Raw genomic sequence first — 21,640 nt, forward strand, 5'->3', positions numbered from 1 at the left:
AGAATCGCAGCTGCATTATGGGCAAATGGAGGTCCAACCCCTTGTTATTAAACCAGGTGTTCACATTGTTTTGGCTATGTATGTAGACGGCTGTGGGAGGGATGCGTGTCGTGTTGCAGTGAGTTCGCTGCGGCGCGCGCTGCGCGTGCCGGTGACGTGCAAGATCCGCGTGTTCGCCGAGGTGGAGCGCACGGTGGCGTACGCGCGCATGCTGGAGTCTGCGGGCTGCCAGCTGCTGGCGGTGCACGGGCGCACGCGCGAGCAGCGCGGCCCGCTCACCGGCCTGGCCTCGTGGCCGCACATCGCCGCCGTGGCGCGCGCCGTGCGCGTGCCCGTGGTCGCCAACGGCAACGTGCGCTGCCTGGCGGACGCGCGCCGCTGCCTGCGCGAGACGGCCGCCGCCGCAGTCATGAGCGCAGAGGGCCAGCTGCGCAACCCGGCGCTGTTCGCGGGCCGCTCGCCGCCCGCCTGGGAGCCCGCGCTGCGCTACCTGCAGCTCGCCGCGCGACACCCCTGCCCGCCCTCCGTCGTGCGCGGGCACCTCTTCAAGCTCTTCCAGCACTGGTCAGTCGCCGCCACCCGTTCTCATTACGTCGCTCTCTCGTCTGTCTCCCTGTTCGGTTCAACTTTTGCGTTTGGTTTTAAACGTAGCTCACAAGGGGAGTCCACGACGTTGGCATCACTTTTGCACACCTCTAGTAGGCCATTAAAACAACAAGGTGCAATTCGGAAGTTGCACTACTCTAGCAATTCCGAGAAATCGCAAGAGAAGTTTTATATACGTGTATCATGTAACTGATGTATCTGTGCATAGGTGCCGTACGTTAGAGTTTGTGGTGGTCGAGTGGATAGCTTTCGAACTTCGTAAGGTGAACGTGTACGAGTCGACAGTTCGAGTCGCACTTAGACCGACATTTCCGTAGTTAAAAAAAAAAAATTATGGGACTTAACTGCTAAGGTCCTCAGTCCCTAAGCTTACACACTACTTAACCTAAATTATCCTAAGGACAAACACACACACACACACACACACACACACACACACACACACACACACACCCATGCCCGAGGGAGGACTCGAACCTCCGCCGGGACCAGCCGCACAGTCCATTACTGCAGCACCTTAGACCGCTCGGCTAATCCCGCGCAGAATTTCCGTAGTACAAGCGTAAATTCTGCGATATCCAAAATATTTGCACCTACACTATATGTTCTCGGTATATTAGCAATGTCTCACCTCTGTGCAAGTCAACTGCCAAATCTACATCTACATCGATACTCTGCAAATCGCATTTAAGTGCTTGGCTTCACAATTCTCTTAATTCCAGTCTTGTATGGCGTGTGGAAAAAGTAACACCTATATCTTTCCCTGCGAGTTCTGATTTCCCTTATTTTATTACGGTGATGATACATGCCTCTGTGTCTCCAGCTGGAAGTGTCGAGGTGCAAAGTAGTTCTGGGTACCTTACCAGATCACACGCATAAGACATTTCGCAAATCATGACTGGCAAACATTTTCGGGAAAACTCTATCCGTTTCTTCATTTATTGGTCTGTTCTAATAATTAAATTTGATTAAAAATAGAAAGTAGTCAAATAACATGAAATTCGCTGAAACTTCATGTAAATTCACGTGGTTTTTAAATTAACTCTTAAATGCCATGTAAATTAAATAATATAACCACTGCTGATGAAGCTCGTATGAAGCTGGAATGCTAACCACTTGACCTTACTACCTCCACATTATGTTGCTTTAATGGCCTGCTGAAGGTGTCAAAGTCTGAAGTAAATGTGTGGTACCAACGTCATGGCCTCCAAATTTCTGTGAAGTTTGGAAGGTAGGAGATGAGGTACTGGAAGAATTGAAGCTGTGAGGATGGGTCGTGATTCGTGCTTGGGTAACTCAGTGGTAGAACACTTGCCCGCGAAAGGTAAAGGTCCCGAGTTCAAGTCTCGGTCTGGCACACAGTTTTAGTCTGTCAGCAAGTTTCTAGATTAAATTAATTACGGCATACGTGAAGGGATTTCAAAGGTGAAAGGGAGAGAATCCGTAATAACTGGTACATTGGAAAATACCCTTGCCCATGCCCTTTACTGTGGTTTGCAGAGTGTTGATGAGATATAGTACGATGTAATATCATCTCTAGCCCTGATAATGGCATCAATTGGGCAAGGAAAAAGAGTCCAAAAGTTTCTTCAGGTATGCTATCTACAGCTGATCACACTTCATGGAAGATTTTATCCTGCAGAACTACCGATTTGCTTTGATATTGATTACTGCTCTCCACTTGCTGCTCCAAATCGTCCCAGACATTTTCTATGGGATTAAGATCGGGTCATTTGATGGATCAGTCAAGGTGCCATAGGCTGCATTTCCAACCATTGGTTCCCTACATAACTGGTAGCGGACCCACTATCACCTTTTTCAGTTTGACCCAGAATGTTTGAGACACCCTATATACGAGATATGAACAGCATCAGATGTGGAGGGATCACTGAGAAGGACAAGGAGATTCTGCATACACGTGTGAGATAGCGTTCTCAACAACTGACAGAGCCTCGTTGTGAGTCCTCATTTACCTAGCTGATTGAACTGTGCAATATCCAAATTTTTGGGCTTCCAGATGTGGCAGTGGCTTGATGTTGCAGTGCATTGTAATGTGAGGGCAGATATACTTGTTGTCGAATTTCCTATTGCCCATGTCTGAGGAGGGAGGATCATCTTATTGTGCAGCAAGCACCTTGTAACCCCACCACATCTGTGGCTCCCTTTCGAGAACAAGTAATGGACACTCTGCAACATTCTGCGTTATCTTGCACCTTTAGTCAAAGACTGGCAATAGCCGGATTATGGAATTACCGTCCCTTGTGTAGGCTGACATTGACACCACGACACAAACAGCTGTGTTTGGAGTGGAGTAATGACTGGGAATCATGGACTGCTGATGAATGTCATCACAATGTGTTCAGCTATGGATTGTGGTTTAGCACAACCCCAGGTGGCCATCATTGACGAGATGACAGGTACCGTTCCTTTAATGTTTTGGAGGGAACAGTGATGTTACTCCTGCTGTCATCATGGTATGGGAAGTCATTGCATGTGTCTGGGCCAGAATGAGTATAACATCATACTAATAAATGGACTCATACTGCCATGTTCTTTGTAAACTTGACTCGAATTTGTTATCACTAAGCTGACATCACAAACCCCCTTGAATAGTGAAGTTTCAGATCATTTGCTCCTGGCCTTGTAGGGGCTTCACTTCCTTTGTACGGCATTGTATGTATGCACCCTCTGTGAAGACGGGTGTTATCATCAAGGAAGACAAAAGTGCCTGTAGTACCCTCATCATGGAGATGTAGAAGAGGCAACAAAACTTGGTTATGGTGAATGTTACAATAAATATTCTGATTGCCTGAATGGGTGGGCCCAAGGTATGGTATGAAAAACATCTGCAAAACATCACAAAACAAGTCCAGCCTCAACTAAACTCTCCACACACTGTGGGCTAAACACCTCATTGTGCTGTGGTTGCACTTGACGCCTTGCATCATTGAAGAGAGGCAGTGTTGCAAATTGTCAGACCACAGTACATGCCTCCAGTGCACTGCTGTCCAGTTTCTATGTTTGCTTTATGTGCGACAGTCAGCAGTGTCCTCTTGTGAGGTACTCAACTCTAAAATGACTATCACAGGATGTTTCCTTTTGTATGTTCATTTAGAAACTGGTTGAGATGGACCTGCATTCACTAACAGCAGCAATTCCCTTTGTGTTTGAAACTGATTGTCATTAACAAGGCATGACATTCATCTCGAGTTCCTGTCACTTTGGACCTTTTTACGACCTCCCTTCTTGTGCCATGTTATACAGCCACAAGTTTTACACCATTCCTTGTAAACACACTGGACAGTCTGCATTGACACACTAACAAATTGGGCAGTTTCAGTCATGGTGTGTTGTCATGGGTGCATCCAGACATGATATTTTCTTTCAGCCATTCTGTCAGATCTCCATGTTGACCCATTTTACTGCACTTACTGGCTTATACAGTACATTCCACTTGACAACTACAACTTATGCACATTTGGTGTGTCACATGACCACCTAGTACAAGTGCTACAACAACTACAGTGCTCCAAAGTGACCAGTGTTCTCTTTTAAGGGGGCTAACTAATATTTTGTCTAGTGAACTTGTTATGAGGGTGAGTCAGTGAGTAGTGCAAGGGTGTTACATTAACTACAGTAACAAGCTTTTGTGAGTATATGAATAACCCACATGAATTAATTTTCAGGTTTAAATAGAAGAGAGAGTTAAAGCTTTCAACACCACTGGTACTCTATGAAATACAGTTTCAGCAATGTAAGGGAAAGGTAGATTCCTACTTACCATAAAGATGACATGTTAAGTTTCAGACAGGCACAATTAAAAGATGCCTAAACATTAGCTTACGGCCACAGCCTTCATCAGATTCTGGTCTGTGTTGCAAGAGACAGAAGTCGTGTGTTTGTGAGGTGTGCTTTCTTGTGTGAATGAATGAATGTGTGCGTGTGTGTGTGTGTTTTCCTCTTTCTGTCATCTTTACAGTAAGTGTCATCTTTACAGTAAGTGGCACTCTATCTTTTCCTTACACTGTTGATATTCCAGCCTTGCCTTTCTGTTGTTTAAATAGAGGTTCAAGATGGAGACACTGACAGATAGAAGTTTGGCAATTCAAGTATTATAAGGTTTTTGCATTCAAAGAAACTGCCTCTGCCACAATTCACCATCAACAAGTGTAAAGTTACGGAGGGAGTATAATGTCACAAAAACAGGTGTCATTTGGGTGCCAGGACTTAGAACAATCATGTGAGATAGGCAAAGATCAGGACAGCCAAACATGTCCACTTCAGGGCTGATTTGAGCCAGTCGTAATATTCATGCGAGACACATTACACACTCGTGTGACTGGTTCTAGAATATTACTAAAGTGTGTGGGACCCTTACCAAATAGGACTAATGAGGGATATTGAATGTATATGGAGAAGGGCAGCACAAATGTTCACAGGTTTTTTGACCCATGGGACAATGTTACAGAGATGCTCAAGAAACTGAATCGGCACACTTTTGAAGAGTAAACTATGCTGAGAAAATAATCTAACAAAGTTTCAAGAACTGGCTTTGAATGATGTCTTTATGAATATACTGCAAACAACCTCATATCGCACAATATGGATCATGAGGATAAGATTAGTATAATTACAGTGTGCACAGATACAGTCAATCAATCATTCTTCCCATGCTCCATAAGTGAATGGAGTGGTAAGAAACCATAATAACTGGTGCAATGTGACATACCCTATGCCATGTACTTCATGGTGGCTTTCCTTATTTTTTTTTTTTAATTTAACTAATGACCATTAACATATGTGAATATAATCTGTATTTTCGTAATAGAGAAACGTTGACCCTCAGTTTTAAAGACTACAACACCAGATCTAATTTTGTGCTTAGTTTTATGTATGTAATTGATTTTCTAATTTATTTGGACTATTACTAGTTAGTATCTTTTATTATTGGGCAAAATCAGTAATTGTTTTGTAACTTAAATTCTATTGTTGACATATAAACAAATATAAATTCTGTGATAATTGTAAACATTTGAAAGACCAAATGCTAGTATTCTTAAAGTATTCATTTGGCTGTATCTGAAAACATGTTAGCAAAGCCAGTCCTTAATTAAATCTGAAGTAATTATCAGTTTTGCCAAAGTATTGTTTGCATAACAATATATGTTAATTTCGTGATTTAAACAAATAATTCGGCGTAACTCTTGTAGTAGAAGAAACTGTTAAAAGTAAAGAATCTTTGATGTATGCAGTTAATTTAATGAGTCAAGTTTTAATTGAAATTTCTGTAAATTTAAATCTGAACATTGTGTAGTTTCAGTACCTATTATTGTGATGATATATATAAGGGCCCAATTTTTGGTCCCAAGACAATCAATCCACGGCGAGTTTCAGACAAGAAACCTGTGTGGGTTAGAACGACAACAATGCTTGAAATTAACTGTGAAATAAGTGTTAAACAGTTAGGCTGTGTGTAAAAACAATGACAGTGTCTGTTCCATACGTACCTTTCTACTCTTCAAGAACTGTGAACTTTGTGGTTAGGTTTTACTGCTTGTAGATGTTCAACAGGAAACTGTTGTAGCAGTATCTGGAGGTTTGCCTGCAAACTATTAATGAGGCTTATCGAAAGTTAAACAATAGTGCACTGGCCATACAACTGTGTATTATTAGGGGGTTGTGTACAGTGAAATTAAAGTACTGTGAAACACAACTGTGCACCTGTTGGCTACATTATTTACAATAGTCAGTGTCGGAATCCACAACCCATTTTTCAGCCAGTGTATCAACACAGTACATCAATACCAATGACACAAAACAAAATAAAGCAGGCAGAACTGCTACAACTGCACTCTCCCAGTACTCTGTCAGTGAACCAAAGTCTACCACCTGCTTCATCTATGGCTGAGGCTATGTGAATATCTCCATAATTTAACATGTTACTGAATGTCACTTAAACAGTGCCTTACAAAAGCAGTGACCTACACATTTTTTGATACCCACATGCATTAATGACAGCTAACTACACACAGCTCCCTGAACCCCCAAGTACTACTGTGCACTGTCAAGAGTGGTTAACCATGTCCCATTCAAAATATTTGTAGCCCGTGAAAATTTTCAGAAAATGTACACTGAAACTGAAGGTGTTTTTTCATTCTCTCAATAACTGCTGTGGTTGAGTCAATATGTATATTACTTACTACTGTCTTCCAGATGGAAAAGTCAGTGATGCTGAAATTCTGAGAATTGTTACCTCCACCAGGTTTCCATATTATTTTAGCATCTACTTACCAGTTGCAAGGCAGAAACAACTAGAAAAGGAGTCAGAGATGCAAATGATATATATATATATATATATATATATATAGTTTCTCTAGCCTTTAGGGGCTTCTAAAGCTGAGCTGATGGAGAAGGGTGGGGCGAGGATGTAGTACAGGAGGAAAAAGCTATATCAAGCCCCCAAAATGGGAGAGAAATAAAAGGTAATGGAGGGAATAATTGAACTGTAGCAATTGATCAAATTGTAGGCTACTATAAATGAACATCAGGCAGTCAATAAATCATGGGTGCTAATTTATCCTGAGAGGGATGTTCTGAGAACTGAAGATTCAATGTCTGATTTTTCATTCATATGCCTTTTAACTATGTTTCAGTTGTCTCATATGCAGCTATCAAGAATTATACAGACTTCTTCTAAGACAGTATTAATTTTCATTTTTGAGTACTCCAGTGTTTCTCTACTTTTACAATGCCTGGTTTCAACACTTGCAAGAAAACTGATTTTCATGTTCTTTTGGAAGTAGTATTTTTGTCAGGAGCAATTTTTGCTTGTGGTAGTCAGTGAAGTATATGCCAAGTGAGTGCTGTACATTGTAACTAGTGTTTGCCGATAATATAGGCATTGTGGGAAATACGAGTTGGTAATTTCTCTGTTGTTTGTGTACAGCCTCTGCCTTGAGGAACACAAAGACATTCGTAGTCGAATAGCAACAGCTGGTTCATTGGAGGAGATGGGTGATGCTGTGCAGGAACTGCGTGATCGTTTGCTGCCTCTGCATGAGGGACTCTCCCCAAGACCATGGGAGCCACCACCGGAAACAGGTATGCACTCATAATTTTGCTCGATTGATACTTGTACAGAGGTTTGACGAACAATAACAATAGTTTCCAGAATGAGATTTTCACTCTGCAGCGAAGTGTGCGCTGATATGAAACTTCCTGGCAGATTAAAACTGTGTGCCCGACCGAGACTCGAACTCGGGACCTTTGCCTTTCGTGGGCAAGTGCTCTACCATCTGAGCTACCAAAGCACGACTCACGTCCAGTCCTCACAGCTTTACTTCTGCCAGTATCTCGTCTCCTACCTTCCAAACTTTACAGAAGCTCTCCTGTGAACTATGCAGAACTAGCACTCCTGAAAGAAAGGATACTGCGGATACATCGGTTAGCCACAGCCTGGGGGATGTTTCCAGAATGAGATTTTCACTCTGCAGCGGAGTGTGCGCTGATATGAAACTTCCTGGCAGATTAAAACTGTGTGCCCGACTGAGACTCGAACTCAGGACCTGGCAGAAGTAAAGCTGTGAGGACCGGGCGTGAGTCGTGCTTCAGTAGCTCAGATGGTAGAGCACTTGCCCGCGAAAGGCAAAGATCCCGAGTTTGAGTCTCAGTTGAGCACACAGTTTTAATCTGCCAGGAAGTTTCAATAACAATAGTTATCTATACAAAAAAATGCACGTCTGATGAAGACAATTACATACCATGTGAAATGTTGAGTAATTGATAGGAACATAAACAATATATTGGATCCTGTAACACAGCTTTCAAACATGCAGTCTTCAAACCTTCACTTTATTCCTTGATACTGCCCCTTACACCATTGTAGATAAGAAAATCTGCTGTTTCAAGTTAGTGGGGTGCTGATAACTCCTCCCTCTGGACTTGAGCATTTATGAGAATGATATCAATAAGGATGAAATTGAAATTTAGCAAGAAATCCAACACTTGTGCTACAGTCTATTTGCATGTTATATACAATAAGGACTCAATCTAGTCTCTACATTTGGTACCGGGGTTGCATAGACATGAGCTTTCAAATGCCCCCATAAATGGAAGTCAAGAGGGTTGACGTCAGGAGAGCGTGGAGGCCATGGAGTTGATCCGCCTCTACCAATCCATTGGTAACCGAATCTGTTGTTGAGAAGCGTACGAACACTTTGACTGAAATGCGTAGGAGCTCCATCGTGCATGAACCACATGTTGTGTCATACTTGTAAAGACACATGCTCTAGCAGTACAGGTAGAGTATCCCGTATGAAATCATGATAACGTGCTCCATTGAGTGTAGGTGGAAGAACATGGGGCCCAATGGAGACATAACCAACAATGCGTGCCCAAACGTTCACAGAAAATCTGTGTTGATGACGTGATTGCACAATTGCGTGCGGATTCTGGTCAGCCCACACATGTTGGTTCTGAAAATTTACAATTTGATCACGTTGGAATGAAGCCTCATCCGTAAAGAGAACATTTGCACTGAAATGAGGATAGTATGTTTATTCCTAACATATGTGCTGAACGTCAAGAAATGTTTGCCAGCAGTCTGTGGCTGATTACTAGCTTTGCAGACTGATGGATTATCATGGGGATAGACTTAAATTTGGGGTAACTCTAGGAACTGAAGCAGAGAAACTTAAAGCTTTTCATTCTATAGTTGGGGAACTCAACTCAGCACAGTAATCAGTAAAATAACCAAGTACTGTACTGAATGACATATGATTTCAAATATGACGTGTAAATCTTTTAGTATCCTCTGTTCAATACTTTGCAGGAGTATCATGGGAAAATTTCCGTGTAAAGACCTACTTCACACCCCGGTTTAGGATTTAGAATTGGGTTATGTATTCTAGCGAAAAAGTCTTTAGCAAGTTATAGATAGGCATGAGCAAGATAACCAAATCTGTGCAAATAAAAATGTAAATGTTTATTTGTTCAGAATTGTATATCTCCAAAAGTTCTGCACCGATTGCTTTAAAGTTTTCATACAACATTGGATTTGAATACTAGCTTACTGGAGTGCCATAAGGTATCTAAATATCTATGTAATAATTAAGGAGATAAGTCGTTAGCAAGAACCTCATGTTTGTTTGTTCAAAATCTTCAATATCCAAAACTTCTTCACTGATTCCTTTGAAATTTTGACACAACCTTGAATTTTAATATACAGATGTTTATATTCAAAAGCAGCTTTGTGTCAAAATTTCAAAGGGATCAATGAAGATCTTTTGGAGATTTAAGATTGTGAACAAATGAATATGAGATTTTTGCTAAGAATGTGTCATATAATATAGACACACACACACACACACACACACACACACACACACACACACACACACACACACCCTTATGGTAGTCCTGTAGGTGTATAAAACACACTTGTATTTGAATGCAATGTTGTGTCAAAATTTCAAATCAATCAGTGTAGACCTTTCAGAGATATATGATTTTGAACAAACAAACATTTAAATCTTTATAAATAAAAATGTATATATTCATTTGTTGAAAATCTTAAATATATGAAAGATCTTCACCGATTGCTTGAATAGTTTGACACAACATTGCTTTTGAAAATTCACATTTTTGTATACCTATTTCTGTAATGTATAAATAAATATGTAATGTAGGAAGGGGAAAAGTTATTACCAAAAATATCACAAAGTTCCTGACCATCCATTTGGATGGACATAGGATGTACATTTTAATATATATAGTATATAAATATATTTGTAATATCTAAAGGGGATATCTTTAGCAGTCAGGAAAGTTGTATTTGTGGCTTACTGGCCTATGATTAGAACTACTACAGAATCTGAATTTGCAATAACAATAAACGAAGCTCAAGGTCAGAGAGGTGGAATAGGAGATGGGCAGAGAGATGGGAGGAAATGGACACAGAAAGCAGGAGCGGGAGATGCACTGAGAGATGGGGGAGGGGGTGATAGACAGAGGAGGGGGGAAGGACGAGGAGATGGACATAGAAATTGGAAATAAGACCGGGGGAGAAGGTGGTTAGGATGTATATCCAATTCCCATTCATATTAGTAACACGTGTCTTCTCTTTTCTTTCTTTTCCATTTAACCAGACTGAGCCGCAGCAGTATGTGGCCAGGAAATGTTAGTACGAAATAAAAGAAAACCTTATCAGTCACACCTTTTAGCCTATATCAGAATATTTGGACTCATAGATTTAGATTCTGGGTAATATTTATGTTTTTTGAAGCAGGTTGTAAATTTTCCAAATAGGCAGCGGGTAGTGTTCTCTGAAATAAGTAAAGTTGTATGAATGCTTAGTATGAAATAGTAGATTGAAACAAGCAGTAGTTTTTCTTCAGATTAGCTGCTTTTCTACTAATATAAATAATATCCTGATTTATAATGCGTATAAAAGGTAATCTAGAAGTTATTCCTGCCATTAACCTTGTGAGTGGATTGACACTAGTTGTGTCTGGTTGTTAATATATTTAATAGAAGTAGCCTGCATGGCTGTTTCTGTATAACCTGACTTGTTCCACCTCACAGAACACTCTCCTTCAGGCAGGATTTGGATGTGGAAAGAATGAATGAGTGGGATCTGCTTCGAAAATACCTAGTTGCTCATATCGACAATGTGTACCATAAAAATGAAACATTTGGTTGCAGTCAGGCACGACAAAAAGACTTACGTATAAGCTTCCAGCTGAAGCCTTCTTCAGTAAAGAAAAACACACACATAATTGAACAAGCAATATTTACATTTTTTGCTGAATTCAAGAAGTGCTTCTTCCATAAGATGCTGCCTACTTCATACTCACATCCTTGGTGGCACATATGTTTATTCATGGCATATACCTATGGTCGTCATGTTGAAAATGAAGGAACTACAAGCTGTGCCCAGATGAGGACCCAGATATCTTTATAAGCATAGTAATCTCTTTGCTCCTTTAATTTTGTGTTACCTACAGATGCTGCACATTAAAGCAGCAACAAAAGGTATTCACACAGTTTATGATGCAAACCGTATACCACATTTTGTTCTTTTCATAAACCCACTAAGCTGCTTACACATTACACTAGTCCACCAATATAGAGAGAATTCTCAACACAAAAGGGTATTGACTGTAATATTACGTATCAGATGGAGTGGATGTATCATTATTGTAAGTGTCAAGAAAGCGGGACTTTTTCAGTCACACACTCAATTACCAGTGTTCTCTACTTTTATCAGCAGTGCTCTTCGTATTGTAATGTCAGTGGTTCATTTGTAACTTGGTGGTGATTAGCTCAGTTACTGAGCTAAAGGTTACATAGTGTGAAACCACAAATTAGAATTTTTGCAACAATCTTCACAATAGATGTAATTAATGTGGTTCGTCACTAAATTTCTGCATAGTTTCAAATAACTTTCATATTGTTGAATAATCACCCATGACAACTACTAAGATATTGCAGTCACTAACACAACTAGTCTGTTGATGCTTAAATGGGGAAAGAAAAGTGTGCACACAAGCAAAGACATAACAGCTGCTTAGATAGCCTTACATACAAGGGGGTACCCAAAAAAATGAAAAAAACAGTCTGGAGTGGAGCTTGTGAGTACGAATTTCTGCTGCTAGGTGTGTATAGTGCAACTCATTACCAGTTCAGTGCTGCCTGTGTTGTCAAGCTGGCTTTTTATTTTAATCTGCAGTGATTGTTTTTGCTAGTGCTGTTTTGTTATTGTGTCATTTTTATGATGGCAAGTTTAACCCAGCGAGGATGTGGTAGAGTCAGTTTGACCCTGCTCATTTTGTTTTGTTAGCAATTCTTTGTTGCACATTGTCGAGGTTCTCAGTAGCTGTAATTACTGATCTCCCCTCCCTAATGCGTGCACGCACTCAGTCAGCTGCCGTCCGTGAAAAGAGATAAACGAGTGCAAACAGTAAGAGTGTACTTTTGACCCTTCCACAACTGCGAAGTAGACCGAGCGAGATGGCGCAGTGGCTAGCACACTGGGCTCGCATTCAGGAGGACGACGGTTCAATCCTGCATCCAGCCATCCTGATTTAGGTTTTTCGTGATTTCCCTAAATCGCTCCAGGGAAATGCTGGGATGGTTCCTTTGAAAGGGCACGGCCGATTTCCTTCCCCGTCCTTCCACAGTCCGATGAGACCGATGACCTTGCTGTCTGGTCTTCTCCCCCAAACAACCCAACCCAACCCAACTGCGAAGTAGTATTTCTGTGCCATTTTTGAATTTATCTTTTTCTATGAGTGTTTCGTGTGTTTTGAGGTTTTTAGTCAAAATGGACAATGAGGAAAGGGAGGCTGAGAGCGCATACATCATTTTTTTACATGATTTTGCAAATTATCAGACAGTGAAAGTGGCTTTACAACAGATAGTAGTGAAAGTGAAGATTATGTAAGTGAGGGCAGTGACAGTAGTGGTACAGAGCAAGATGCAAGTGAGGGCAGTGACAAAGCAGATAATATACCACCAAATGAGCTACAGAATACTGCCCACAATGCTGCGTTACAGGAATTAGTCGAGCAATCAGAAAATCGGACACGCAGTCCATTTTATTTTGGTAAAAATGGATCCAAGTTGTGAAAAAATCCACCTCAGCAACAAGTTAGGACCTGTTCTGAAAATATCATCAGGCAGGTACCTTGAGTCTGTTTTGCAATGAAAATAGGCTTTGTATTATCTTGAAATACACAAACTTGCAAACTGCAGAAAGGAAAGCAGCTTGTGAAGTAGTTGTAAACCACTATTTTATGAAGGAAATGACCATGAGTGAGCTGAAGCCTTATATAAGCTTGTTGTACATTGCTGGATTCTACCAATTGGGGAGGCACAACACCATTGACCTTTGGGCTTCAGTAGGAACAGATGTTGAAATATTTTGGATGACAATGACATGGCAACATTTTCATTTCATTCAAAGCTGTCTTTGTTTTGATGATAAATCCACACATGAAGAAAGAAAACAGCTGGATAACTTAGCATCAATATGTCAGATATTTGAAATATTCATTGAAAACTGCAAGAAAGTACTGGGAGAATATACAACTGTAGAGGAAATGCATCTTGCATTCGGAGGCAGATGCAAATTTAGACATACATTCCATCAAAACCGGCCAAATATGGCATAAAAATATTTGCCTTGGTCAACACAAAGTATTTCTATATCTTCAACCGTGAAATATATACTGGCAAGCAGCCAGAGGAACCGCTTTCACTGAGTAATAAACCTTTTGATGTGGTGAATCAGCTGATGCAACCCATTTCAAAAACAAGCAATAATGTGACTTTTGATAACTGGTTTACAAGCTGTGAACTAGTTTCACATCTGCTGAAAGAACACAAGCTAACTTCTCTCACAACAGTGCATAATAACAAGAGGCAAATCCCTCCTAAATTTTGCAAAACTCGTGCTAGAGAAATCTACTCATCTATAAGTTCAGTTTCCAAAAGGATATTACACTTGTTTCTCACATACCAAAGAAAATCGAAGTTGTTTTGCTTATGTCTAGTGTTCACCTCTATGTTGAAATTGCTGAATCGACAGGACATAAAAGAAACCAGAGATAAACATGTTTTATAATTCCATGAAAGGTGGAGGTGACGTTGCAGATAAGCTGTCAGTGACTTATGGTGAAGCCGCAACTTAGGAAAAAAAAAAAAAAAAGAAGAAAAAAATGGCCTCAGACTGTCTTCTACGCAATACTGAATTTGGCCAGCACAAATGCTGCTATTGTTCAGTGATCAAATAACAATGAAAACCAAAAGCGTCGTAATTTCATAAAAACCCTTTGCTGTATGCTCGTCAGTGAACATTTGAGTGGCTGACAAGAAATACCTTAACTGCCAAGCACTTTGCGTAAGAGAATCAGAGAATTTAGTGGAGAATCTTCACAGGAATCGACTGCCGGATTCCAAGGTGTATGAAAAAGATGTCAAGAGTGTCCCTATGCTAGACATGATAAGACACCTATTGTTTGTGAAGGCTATCATAGGTACATTTGTCAAGAACACATTGTCCCATTCTGCGACAATGTGCTATGGCAAGAGATGATTTATATCTTATATCAAAAATTTATTTTTCATTTTGTGTTTGAAGAAGATTTATCTTGTAAATGCTTAGCAAAAAATCTGAATTACTGATGCGAATTTATGGTTTTGTAAGTGGCGAATGTATGGTTTTGTAGATTTAAAAAAAAATGTAATGTTAAGAGCTGTTTAAATGATTATTTTGCAGACTTTTTGTAAAAATTAAGTAATAAAGCATTTGTACAGTTAATGGTGTTTATTTCTATGAAAATCCTTTAATTAATAAATAATTCTTAAGTTTAATTCCCATCTTTTGTTAAAATGTGCCAATAAATATTTTAAAAATGTAAATGAAAATCAGGATCAATACGACTCTCCACGTCCTTGATGTACACGTTTTGCACCACATCCTCACCGGGTTAAGTGAACAATGTGCAGCTGTGAAATTTTGTTTTCTTCTTGATAAAAATGCTGCTGAATCTGTTTTAATGTTGAAAACAGCTTACCAAGATGACACTATGGGAAAAACTCAATTGTATGAATGGTTTACTTGGTTTAAAAATGGGAATATGTCAATTGGTGACAAACCTCATTCTGTACATCCATCAACTGCTTGATTCGATGAAAATACGAGAGTTTGTTACTCTAGGTCAGACCATCAATCAAACCTTTTATGTAGAAGTTTTAAGAAGATTGTGCAACTGTGTTTGTGGCAGACAGGAGAGGGATATATTTGTTAGTTGTAATGGAGAGTATTTTGAAGGGGATAAGGTTGTTTTGTAAACAATTTGAAAATATATAGCTTTTAAATAATAATTTTTTGCACCCCTTCATACATATATGTATAATTTCTACAGACTCATTCACTTCACTTTCATTTTACAGCAGTGTTAAATCTGTACAAGTGATAAAAAAAGGGTTTATGCACAGTTCTAAATGCAAGTTAATGGTAGGAATTGCATCAGATGTATTTCCTCTATCGTGTACCGTTTTGTTGCATTTACACATTTGTATTTCAGGATATGATTTGGTGTTGCCTCCATGGATCTGTCAGCCGTATGTGCGTGATCCCCCAGAAGTGCACCTCCAGAAAGTGGCACAAAATCAGGCAGCTGGAGCCACTTCAGAGTCTGTGGAGCTGGATACGACTGTTGGCGGTGATGCAGAGAAAGAGGTATCTATCTGTCATTTTAATCTTCTTGATGATCATAATTACTGTTTCTTCTAATCCTTCTGTGAGTATAGCGACATAGCTACAGAGTACCACTCCTATTAAGCCTAATTCTGGTATAGTGTCTTTTCACATTATCTCATTGTTCCAGAATCATGATGGTGTCTCTCAGAAAAGGCAAAGGGAGAGCAGTGTAGAATCCACTTGCAGCAAATCTCAATCAAAAAGGTTATTGAAGAAGATGAGGAAACTACAGAGGAACCCAAACAAAGTGTTCAATGGAAGAAAGGGAGTAGAGAAGTGTGCAGAATGTCCCAATCCAATGGTAAGATTTTAATCTCACTGTTGCTCATAAATTTTGCCTTCTCGGGGATACATTGTCCCCCCCCCCCCCCCCCCCCCCCCTCTCCCCTCACTCTTTCTCCTCCCTTAATATCCTACCCTATCATGAATACTAGTGTGCTGTGTGGCAAGGCATAGAGTTTTCAAATGTGAGCCACTACTTCTTGTCTTAAAGTGGCAACTGTATTCACATCAGATATTACACAATAATGTATCATCTATTATCTTCTATGTACCAAAGGCAGCCTATTGGCAACTTGTTTGTCAGTGTCCTCCATAATAATTTTTTGTGTTTTGCAGAGCTGCATGCAAATTGTATGTTGAGGAATTCACCAGAACATATCCACATTCTGCTTGATTCGATGCATCAGCAATAGGTTGCAACATGTTCTATCTTCAAACAATTCTGAACTGTCAGAGCAGAGATTGTGTATAGTTCTGTAGTGTTAATCATTTGTATGTTGTCGTGTACCCAATCTGTGGTTGCCATTTTCACAGGCATTAGTGCATACATAAAGTGTGCTGTGAAAGTGTGAACAAAGAATCTTTGCAAGTCAAACAGACAAAGAAGCTCTTATTAAGAGGACAGGCCCCCATCTGCCCTACAGATTTACGCATAACTAAGAACATCACAGCAATGGAGATTCCTTTAAGATTTGACCTTACATTTTTTTTTTTTTTTTTTTTCCTCGATCAGTTTAATGCAATTTATAAGAGCGAGGTTGTGTGATGAAGCAGGCTGGGATCACTTTACTTCCTTTATTGTTTTGCCATCTTCCTCCGTAAATTCCTTTTTTTTCATTTTTGCCTAATTACCATTAACATGCATTAGTATAATCTGCATTTCCAAAAAAGAGAAAGGTTGGCCCTCAGTCATAAGGAAAAGAGCACCAGGCCTAATTTTGTGCTAGTGTATGTAATCAATTTCCTAATTTATTTTCACTGTTAGTTAATGCCTTTGTTACAGAGTGAAATCAGTAATTGTTTCATGACTTAAATTCTATTGTTGACTTATAAACAAGTATAAATTCTGTACAAATTATACACATTTGGAAGAACTACTAGGATTCTTTAATTATTTATTTGGCTCTATTTGAAAACATGTTAGTAAAGCCGGCCCTTAATTAATTCCAAAATAATTACCAGTTGTATAAAAAGTATTGTTTGTATAACTACATCTGTTAATTTCATTATTTAAAAATGATTTGGCCTAACCTTTGTGATAGAAGGCACTGTTAAAAAGAAGGAATTTTTCAATGTATTCAGTTAATGGAATGAGTTATGTTTTCATTGTAATTTCTGTAACTTAAACATCGAACAATGTATATTTTCAGTGCCTATTATTGTGGGGATATATAAAGGATGGATTTTTGGTCCCTATACAGTCAGTCCACAGCCGATTCTCGGACAGGAATTATGTATCGGTTAGAGTAACAACAACCCATCAACTTAACAGTGGAATTAGTGTAACACAAATAGGCCATGTGTTATATCAAGTAATGACAATGTCTGTTCAAGTATTTTGAGAAATAGTGCACACATACCTTATAATTCTACAAGAACTGTGAACTGTGTGGTTAGGTTTTTCTGCTCATAGATGTTCAACAGCAAACTATTGTGACAGCATGCTGATGTTTGCCTGAAACCTATTAATGAGGCTTATCAACATTTACCAGTAGTGAACTGGCCATACAACTGTGTAATATTGGAGGGTTGCGAGCAGTGAAAGTAAAGAACTGTGAAACGCAATTGTGCAACTGTTGGCTACATCATTTACAGTAGTAAGTCTTGAACTTCCACCCTCCATTTTTCAGTGAGTGTAACAATGCAGTACGTTTCTACCGATGACTATCAATGAAGAAATAAAGCTGGCAAAAGTCATAGTTGCTCCTCAGAATTAGCTTGGATTTAGGAAACACCATACATGTGAACAATAACTTCCTGTGTCCGCACATGATGTACCAGAAATATGACTGCCAGTCAACAGCAATATTTATCTTTGCAATTATGTGACTCGATCAATGAATTTGTAACTGAAAAATATCCCATCATGTTTTCTTGTATAATGAGTGCTCACCAGGCACAAAATCTGTGAGAGTACACAAAGGAAGCTTGGTAAAACTGTTATTATTCTCTTTGTATATAGATATGGTATGCCAAGCAATCTCAGAAGGATATTCAGACTGTTTGTGGTGTTGATGTGTACAGGACATTTACATCTTTGAATAATGGCAGGATAATTCATAAGTCTCAAACACATCAGCGACTTTATGTAATGCTCTACAGCTTGCATGAAATGTGGATAAATGTAAGATTATTTGGCTCAGTAGCCAGTGATTATCAGACTGAAAATCCAAAGTTATGCAGTTGCCAGTCAGTTCAAGTATTTTTTTTTTTTTTGTCACTTATCAGCTCTTTCATCTTTGACAATAATTTGTGTATATGAAAAATCCCAAGTTGCACTGTGGTTTGGAGTTCACATTTAAGTCCTCTATATAGTTGATTGGATACGTCAGTTCATAGATTGTGCTAAACAAGCATTGCAAATTATAAGCAACACACAGAAATAGACATGTGAAGTGCAAATGAATGGCTTCCGTTTATTGCCAAAATTATAGATGTGTCTATGTGCATCTCCAAGGCAGTCCATCTAAAAGATTTTTGTGAGACCTCTTAATGAATAGTGAGTAGTTTGTGCCCATCATCATCTGGTTGGATTAGTGAGGAAATAAGAGGAATTCAGTGGCATTCAGCCACACTTGTAACTGACTATGTCTGTCAGCATGAGAAAGTTATGGGGAAGATCAGGAACCTTACGCTGTCAGAAGAAAGTCAATTTCTTTCTGTGAAACATGGTTGGGCAAGTTTAAATAATCAAAATTATAAAAAGAGTGTTACTTAGTAGTGCTACACACATTGTATAACCCCCAGAAGAACAACAAGATAAGAGAGGTCAAGATGTGTGCAAAGGCATTTAGGCTGCATTTTCCTTGCGCACTGTAGCTTCAGAAGTGTGTATTCTTGTATTCAATATAATAGAAGGAAACATTCCACGTGGGAAAAATTATATATAAAAACAAAGATGAGGTGACTTACCGAACGAAAGCACTGGCAGGTCGATAGACACACAAACATACACACAAAATTCAAGCTTTCGCAACAAACTGTTGCCTCATCAGGAAAGAGGGAAGGAGAGGGGAAGATGAAAGGAAGTGGGTTTTAAGGGAGAGGGTAAGGAGTCATTCCAATCCCGGGAGTGGAAAGACTTACCTTAGGGGGAAAAAAGGACAGGTATACACTCGCACACACGCACATATCCATCCACACATACAGACACAAGCAGACATATTTAAAGACAAAGAGTTTGGGCAGAGATGTCAGTCGAGGCAGAAGTGTAGAGGCAAAGAAGTTGTTGAAACACAGGTGAGGTATGAGTGGCGGCAACTTGAAATTAGCGGAGATTGAGGCCTGGCGGATGACGAGAAGAGAGAATATACTGAAGGGCAAGTTCCCATCTCCAGAGTTCGGATAGGTTGGTGTTGGTGGGAAGTATCCAGATAACCCGGACGGTGTAACACTGTGCCAAGATGTGCTGGCTGTGCACCAAGGCATGTTTAGCCACAGGGTGATCCTCATTACCAACAAACACTGTCTGCCTGTGTCCATTCATGCGAATGGACAGTTTGTTGCTGGTCATTCCCACATAGAATGCATCACAGTGTAGGCAGGTCAGTTGGTAAATCACGTGGGTGCTTTCACACGTGGCTCTGCCTTTGATCGTGTACACCTTCCGGGTTACAGGACTGGAGTAGGTGGTGGTGGGAGGGTGCATGGGACAGGTTTTGCATCGGGGGCGGTTACAAGGATAGGAGCCAGAGGGTAGGGAAGGTGGTTTGGGGATTTCATAGGGATGAACTAACAGGTTACGAATGTTAGGTGGACGGCGGAAAGACACTCTTGGCGGAGTGGGGAGGATTTCATGAAGGATGGATCTCATTTCAGGGCAGGATTTGAGGAAGTCGTATCCCTGCTGGAGAGCCACATTCAGAGTCTGGTCCAGTCCCGGAAAGTATCCTATCACAAGTGGGGCACTTTTGTGGTTCTTCTGTGGGGGATTCTGGGTTTGAGGGGACGAGGAAGTGGCTCTGGTTATTTGCTTCTGTACCAGGTCGGGAGGGTAGTTGCGGGACGCGAAAGCTGTTTTCAGGTTGTTGGTGTAATGATTCAGGGATTCCGGACTGGAGCAGATTCGTTTGCCACGAAGACCTAGGCTGTAGGGAAGGGACCGTTTGATGTGGAATGGGTGGCAGCTGTCATAATGGAGGTACTGTTGCTTGTTGGTGGGTTTGATGTGGACGGACGTGTGAAGTTGGCCATTGGACAGGTGGAGGTCAACGTCAAGGAAAGTGGCATGGGATTTGGAGTAGGACCAGGTGAATCTGATGGAACCAAAGGAGTTGAGGTTGGAGAGGAAATTCTGGAGTTCTTCTTCACTGTGAGTCCAGATCATGAAGATGTCATCAATAAATCTGTACCAAACTTTGGGTTGGCAGACTTGGGTAACCAAGAAGGCTTCCTCTAAGCGACCCATGAATAGGTTGGCGTACGAGGGGGCCATCCTGGTACCCATGGCTGTTCCCTTTAATTGTTGGTATGTCTGGCCTTCAAAAGTGAAGAAGTTGTGGGTCAGGATGAAGCTGGCTAAGGTAATGAGGAAAGAGGTTTTAGGTAGGGTGGCAGGTGATCGGCGTGAAAGAAAATGCTCCATTGCAGCGAGGCCCTGGACGTGCAGAATATTTGTGTATAAGGACGTGGCATCAATGGTTACAAGGATGGTTTCCGGGGGTAACAGATTGGGTAAGGATTCCAGGCGTTCAAGGAAGTGGTTGGTGTCTTTGATGAAGGATGGGAGACTGCATGTAATGGGTTGAAGGTGTTGATCTACGTAGGCAGAGATACGTTCTGTGGGGGCTTGGTAACCAGCTACATTGGGGCGGCCGGGATGATTGGGTTTGTGGATTTTAGGAAGAAGGTAGAAGGTAGGGGTGCGGGGTGTCAGTGGGGTCAGGAGGTTGATGGAGTCAGGTGAAAGGTTTTGCAGGGGGCCTAAGGTTCTGAGGATTCCTTGAAGCTCCGCCTGGACATCGGGAATGGGGTTACCTTGGCAAACTTTGTATGTGGTGTTGTCTGAAAGCTGACGCAGTCCCTCAGCCACATACTCCCGACGATCAAGTACCACGGTCGTGGAACCCTTGTCCGCCGGAAGAATGACGATGGATCGGTCAGCCTTCAGATCACGGATAGCCTGGGCTTCAGCAGTGGTGATGTTGGGTGTAGGATTAAGGTTTTTTAAGAAGGATTGAGATGCAAGGCTGGAAGTCAGAAATTCCTGGAAGGTTTGGAGAGGGTGATTTTGAGGAAGAGGAGGTGGGTCCCGCTGTGACGGAGGAC

The 21,640-nt window shown here is 40.7% G+C and overlaps 1 protein-coding gene across 1 annotated transcript in view; it reads left to right on the top strand.

Moving 5' to 3' along the window:
* Nucleotides 1-21,640, top strand: part of LOC126418540 (tRNA-dihydrouridine(16/17) synthase [NAD(P)(+)]-like) — a 253,050-nt gene that overhangs the window by 218,565 nt on the left and 12,845 nt on the right. Inside the window, exons 4-7 of the mRNA XM_050085357.1 lie at nt 120-564; nt 7,553-7,707; nt 15,696-15,850; nt 15,999-16,172. Of these exons, the coding sequence (XP_049941314.1) occupies nt 120-564; nt 7,553-7,707; nt 15,696-15,850; nt 15,999-16,172 (929 nt within the window). The remainder of the gene's footprint in view (nt 1-119; nt 565-7,552; nt 7,708-15,695; nt 15,851-15,998; nt 16,173-21,640) is intronic.

This window comes from Schistocerca serialis, chromosome 1 (genome assembly GCF_023864345.2).
Source record: "Schistocerca serialis cubense isolate TAMUIC-IGC-003099 chromosome 1, iqSchSeri2.2, whole genome shotgun sequence".
NCBI lineage: Eukaryota > Metazoa > Arthropoda > Insecta > Orthoptera > Acrididae > Schistocerca > Schistocerca serialis.